Source organism: Lupinus angustifolius, chromosome LG14 (assembly GCF_001865875.1).
Source record: "Lupinus angustifolius cultivar Tanjil chromosome LG14, LupAngTanjil_v1.0, whole genome shotgun sequence".
NCBI classification, from domain to species: Eukaryota; Viridiplantae; Streptophyta; class Magnoliopsida; order Fabales; family Fabaceae; genus Lupinus; species Lupinus angustifolius.
Window position 1 is genome coordinate 3926713 of NC_032022.1, and position 6582 is coordinate 3933294.

A 6582-nucleotide genomic window follows, 5' to 3' on the forward strand; every position below is an offset into this window, starting at 1 on the left:
AGTGGGGGCCGCTTCCTATGAAATTTTGGGGCATAAATTTCTAGAGCGTTCACTATACTGGGATAGACGTGCATGGCCTTTAACGCACGTGCTTTACAGAATACACCTTTGAAAAGGTTGTGTGTGGTTTGATGCTGGAGATAGAGTTCAAGACTACGAGTCACTCTAGTAAAATCTGGATCTTATTCACTATGCAAAGGTTCAAGTCGGATGACACCTTTGTTTATGCACAATCTTATTGAGACCACAAATATTCTCGGAAATCGTTTTTTAATTTCAAGTGGGGGATTGTTGGAAGATGGTTTGTTGAAAACCATTAGTGGGAACTTTTGGGTGTGAAATATAAAAAACACCCAAGTCCCACATAGAAGAGTTTGAAAAAACAACTCTCAAAGTCCCACATGGAAGAGTTTTGAAAAAATAAAAAATTAAGCTCCTAAGTCCCACATGGGAGAAATGAGGAACATGAGAAAAATCTCATGTTATAAATAGAGGCTTTCACCCTTCATTTTAACTTGCACCAAGTTGAAGGCGTTTCCTCTCAACTTTTCTTTCTCCCTCCTAATATTCCGCCGACGCATTTCCGGCAAACTTCTCCCCATTTCTTTCCGTGACACTTAAGAATTGGCACAGGTAGCCAAAGTGGGATTTCGAGAACTGACACTGGTAGTCAGTATTGTGGGAAGAGAATTGGCACGGGTAGCCATATTGTGGGTAATTTCGAGAATTGGCACTTGTAGCCATATTGTGGTGGGTGTATTCGAGATCGGTTCTTACAGTGCAGTAAGAATTCGATAACAGAGATCTGGGCTGTTTTATCCTGGGGACGGCGTGGTTGATAGTCTGCTTGCACATTTTGGGCAGTGCCACGAAACGTCTTAAAGAGAGCGACCTGGTCGTGACTCAGCCAGTAAGTATTATTTCGTGCCATTTAGAATTGCTGCAAGCTACGGTAACAACAGCTAACATATAAATGATGGTACTACCAACGGATTGCTAACATTTAGAATAACAATGTAAAAAATACTTACACTGTCAGTGTATACATATTAAATCCTTGAAATAAACCGATTGCAAATAAAGTGAAGCGTTTCTCATAAGTGATAGGACTTGGCATATAGTAATGTCAAAGACCCCACATCATGCAATTTAAAATTCGTATTATTTTTTGGTACTACCAACGGTATCTTCTCATCATTTTTAGATAAAGAATTAATCTTTTTTGGTATGTATGATTATCTCTCACAATAATTGTCGCTCCTAGGAATCAAACACATAATCTTTTAGCCATCTTGGAAATCTAGTGGAGCATTACACCACTAAACCAATACTTTGTTGGTTTTAAAATTCATATTATGAAGATATGTTACTCATCAAAGTGGTCAAATATGAAGCCAAGCAAATTTTAACTTGTAAAATTATTTTTATTACCCATAAACTTGCTTATATATGATATTGTTTATATGGGTAATTTGATTATGAAGTATTTTTTTGTCGTCCAAAGTCCAAAGGTTTATTATTTGTGTTTATAATTAATTAATAATCTTATGTCCATGTGAGTCATTATTATTTTTTGTATTGTTCAAAAGGGCATATCTCTTATCTTACTATTTGATAAAATTGCTACCAATCCAAAATTTCTCTGTTAAAAACACGTTTCGATCGGTGCTTCCATGTCTCTGCCGCACCAGAATAACATTATGTTTGGTTGAATAGGAGAAAATGGGAAGAGGGAAATAAGGGAGCGAAAAGTGATTAAAGAAAATAACAAATGTCAGAATAAATAGATTCTTTTATTATTTGGTATAATAAAAAATGGAAGAAAATGATGATAATCTCTCTTCCCATTTTCTCTCCTCAACCAAACTAATTATCGTTTATTATCTCATTTTCTCCCTCCCTTTTTCTATGTCTTCTCCTTCTTTTCCTCATTCCAATGGGTAAAAAACTCTTTTTAAAGAATAAAAGTTTATGTAAGTTGGGTTCTTATCACCAGAATTAGGACAGGGTAAAAAGCTTCTTTAAAATAAATATATAATAATTATGCTCTAGAATAATCTTTGTAGACCTATATGTTCTGACTTTCATAGTCTTACCTCTAAAAATCACTTAAAGCATGATTAAGACTTAGAAGTGTACAAATATATTGAAAACATTTCAATATTACCACGTGGCTCACAAATATAGAAGGAAGAGCATAAACTAAAGTAATGAAAGAACAAATTCTGCAATATGCAATTTGTAACAATTACTGGAAGATTTGTGCAAATGAAAAACATAACTTAGGGAAAAAAGGAGTTGAATAACATTTGCTTGATGTTGAACTCTGTAACAGTATCCTTAAACAAAAAACAAGACATGGCTCCTTAAACATCTGCCCTATAGTCCTTTGGTTTATACCACAAAGAGAAATCAATTCCATTGTTTTTTAATTTCTCTGTTGGAGGTCCAATTTTCTCCAGAAGCTGCAAAGTGAACATATAATCCCAAGTATCCAATAACAATGAGCAAATATTTACAATTTGAGGCAAAATCAATGTATAAATATAGGCTCGTAAACTTGTTAGTAAAATCAAGAGTTTATCGATATTAACAAATTTCACTTGAACTCGTACAAGTTTACCAAGACGAAAGTTCACTCATTTTTGTGAATTAAGGATCATAAACTTGTAAGAGTTCAAGTGTTAACTCGAGAGTTTAACAACCATGACTTATGGGAGTGACACTCTTTTTGGGAGAGAAGATGTGCTCCCATGATTTATACTACACTTTAACTCAAGCCAAGGTTTAACTCAAGTAAGAACTAAGAATAAGTTCAAGATGCTGAGACTATTGAGATGAATATAAAGATTGTCTAGATAAGATTCTATATCTGATTAGAATTAAATACATTATTATCTTTTTTATTTTTATTTCCCGACCTATAATTAAGGGATTCATGTGCAGACACTATCTCTACTATAAATAGAAGAAGTTGAGTGCATACAAATCACTCAAGCAATTTAAATAAACAATTTGTCCCTTTTAAGTTGGTATCAAAACTCACATCTTGTGAGTCAGAAAAAAAGGGGAAACCCTAATCCTTCCTTCCTCTATCCTAGATGTCTTGTCAACTACCACTATCAAGGTTAGTTCATCAGCCCTGACCAAACCAAACTCTTTCCTTCTTCTATGTTTAATAACTTCTTGACTAGTCTCGTTGTTCCCATTGGTTGTCCACCATACTCAACCCCAAACATTCTAGTGACTAAAAGAAGCCGTAGCAACTCCAAAAAATAAAGCAATCTAACAAGTTGCTTTTGCAATGAGTACTCATCAGATTGATTTGTCTGATAATGAATGTAAGGAGACTTTGAGTTCAAGATGACACAACAAACCTCATCATCCGCAACCATTATGACCTATAGTGCTAATTCTACATTTTGTCTCTCTCAATAAACTCCTGTCAGATCCTGAATATTAGATTCTTCTGGTGCTTTAGATCATATAACTACTGATGATCTCTCTCTTCTCTCAAAATTACTACAACCCAAAATACCACAATACATAACTCTTGCTAATGGCTCTAGAGTCAAAGCTACTAGCATTTGCCAATCCACAACTTTTCCTTACTTAAATTTAAATTTTGTTTTACTCATACCTAATTGTCCCTTTAATTTGGTCTCAATTAGTCAACTAACTCGTGCTTTTAATTATTCAATAACTTTCAATAATAACTCCTATACTGTACAGCACTAGAGTATTGGACAGACAATTGGCTCAAATATCTTCTCTTAGAGTTAAAATTTTGCAAAATGAAATGTATGAGGCTTATTTGTGATAATGAGGTTGTTTTGCATATTGCATCTAATTCAGTCTCTCGTGGACAGACAAAGCACATAGAAGTGGATTGCCATTACATTTATCAAAAGGTTATTGCAGGGGAGATCAATACTTCATGAATTCCAAGGATCCATTAGCAGATATATTTACTAAATTTCTCCGAGGTCTAAGATTTATTCGGCATATATGATCCATCTTGAGCGGGAGTGTTAAAATTATTGAGATAAATATAAGATTGTCTAGATATTAGAAGTTTCTATATCTGATTAGCATTAAATATATGATTATCAAATCATAGCATGTATTAATCTTTTTTTTTAGTTCCCTAAAATTGAGGGATTCAGACATGAACTCTTCTATAAATAGAAAAGGCTAAGTGTATAAAAATCATTTGATCAATTCAAATAAACAATTTGTCTCTTTCAAGTCAAAATATTACTAATGTTATTAGAATATAAATCAGAAAAAGACTAACCTTTGCATGGAGTGCACCATTTGAAACCAAAACTGATCTATCAAAAACACAAAATTTTCCTCCATCCATCCGAGTAACTGCACCACCAGCTTCCTCAACTATCTACAAATAAATAGAACAAAACTCAGTCAACAGTATTTTCAAATGTGGTTGATACAAAAAATGTTGAAAGCCATTTAAAGACACAAAAATTCCTATGTTATCACCTAACAACAATCAACAATATATTCATGTGATTTATACAAAAAATGTTGAAAGCCATTTAGAGACACAACAAATTATTAGGTTATCAGTTATCACCTAACAACTTAAGCTTTTAAGAGAGCTAATCATTGATATTATATCAGCATCTCTATCACTGAGTGATTAAGGGTCCATTTGTGATATAAGTTTTGGAGAGGAATGAGAAGAAAGACAAGGCTTTAGAGACATCTCACAAGTGTAATTCATGGCTCTCCAGCCTTTCCCTTCCTTCCCCTCCAAAATTCAACTCGCAAACAAACCTTAGTGTTCAACCCTACTAACCTTCCTTCTTCACAACCAAGTTGAATTTCAATGTAAGGGGAAATTAGCTTGTGAATTGTCTATAGTTCAAGCAGAAGGTTCTTTCCCTCACGAAGGGCATTATAGAGATATAAAACCCAGTCATCGGTCTTCCCTGAACAGTTAAGCTTTTAAGAGCATTGATCCTTGACAAATGTTAGATTCAGGATGCAACAAGCTCATTAAGAATCCGAACATGAAGTATTTCTCATGTGTTCTTTCTGGATAGTCATAGATAAACAATTAGCAAGTTACTTTCATATGAAAATTTCTTTGGGATTTTCGGTTAGCAATGAGTTTGTGCAGTCCTTTGGAGCCAACTCTTTGGTTTGTATTGAGTTTGTCCTACTTCGGAACCAGCTCTGGCGATTTTGTCCAACAAATGCTTCATCAAAAAGGGGTCTACCCTCTACACTTTTGTGGCAATTTGCGGTTTATGCAATCTTCTGGTACATTTAATTAGAGAGGACTACCTTGTTTAAGGGCATCCTCATGCCTCACAATTTGTTACAGAAGATTGTGTATGCCATTTCTTAGTGTTCTACTAATGGTTGTTTAAGGGAATTGCATTTCAGACCTGTATGAAGATTGGATAGCTTTGTTGAGTTTCTCTTCTGTTTTAGAAGAATTTTAACCCTCGAAATGTCCGCAGAGAATCTTAAGATAAACAAAGTATTGAAAAGAACATATGGCTCCAAAAAAAGACAGTATCGTCAACAGACTAGAGATGGGAGTCTATTATACATATAATTGATTATTAAAACAACTTAGTCTTCACATTTAATCCAAATAAATTGTCAGAATAGTTGCCAATGATATAGAACATATAAAGCATACCAAAACTCCAGCAGCCATATCCCACGGCTTTAGACGATATTCCCAATAAGCTTCTACGATTCCCAGTGCTACATGACACATGTCCACTGAAGCTGCACCAAGCCGCCTTACACCCTAAACATCAAAGTCAAGAAAATGAAAAGTCGAAGGCAGAGAAATGTGGTATACTTAAAATATGTTTTAGATGAATACCCTGCTGACATCAGTAAATTCTTTGAATAAGTCTATGTTAGTAGCCCAAGCGTCATCATGATCATACCCAAAGCCTGTCACCAGAAGAGATCGTTCCACCTAAAACAACCGAGAAAATTGGTATTCAGATTGTTCCATCAAAAACTAAAATCATGATCATCCCGGATTATTGTTCACTTTATGTATCTTAAGGCATCATTTTGTAGTTAATCACCTGATTCGTTGCACTCACTTGGATCCTTTCTCCATTGCAGAATGCACCACCACCTATAAGGCAAGAGAACTAGGCTTATGTAGAGATATAAATTAATTGAAAGTTTTAATTAGCAAGAAGAGTAAACGAGTTTACAAAATCATTATTTTCTTTAAGGGGGACATGGAAGCTTCAATAAAAATTTCTCTCACCAGCAGTTGCAGAGAAAATACGGGTATTCCAACACATAGGACCTCCAACGAACTCAACCTGAAATATATATAATTTCAAATTAACATATCCTGTATACCCTCAACTATATCTCTTCCAGCGTAATTTATAGAACATCATATACTATTCTGTATCTGATGAGATGTTACAGGACTAGAGCTACATGTTTCTCGCCCATAATTTTATGCTCGAGATGCCTAGTCCTGGGTGTGAGTGGGTACATTAAGTGTAAGAGTCCCACATCGGTTGAATATATGAGTAAAGAACCATTTATAATGACTGGGGAAAC

The 6582-nt window shown here is 34.6% G+C and overlaps 1 protein-coding gene across 1 annotated transcript in view; it reads right to left on the minus strand.

The window, feature by feature from the left end:
• The window catches only part of LOC109327170 (phosphatase IMPL1, chloroplastic), a 7532-nt gene continuing 3134 nt past the window's right edge, over positions 2185–6582 (minus strand). Inside the window, exons 5-10 of the mRNA XM_019560237.1 lie at positions 6275–6332; positions 6084–6136; positions 5870–5968; positions 5678–5791; positions 4298–4399; positions 2185–2465 (exon numbers count right to left, since the gene is read on the minus strand). Of these exons, the coding sequence (XP_019415782.1) occupies positions 2367–2465; positions 4298–4399; positions 5678–5791; positions 5870–5968; positions 6084–6136; positions 6275–6332 (525 nt within the window). The 3' untranslated portion in view covers positions 2185–2366. The remainder of the gene's footprint in view (positions 2466–4297; positions 4400–5677; positions 5792–5869; positions 5969–6083; positions 6137–6274; positions 6333–6582) is intronic.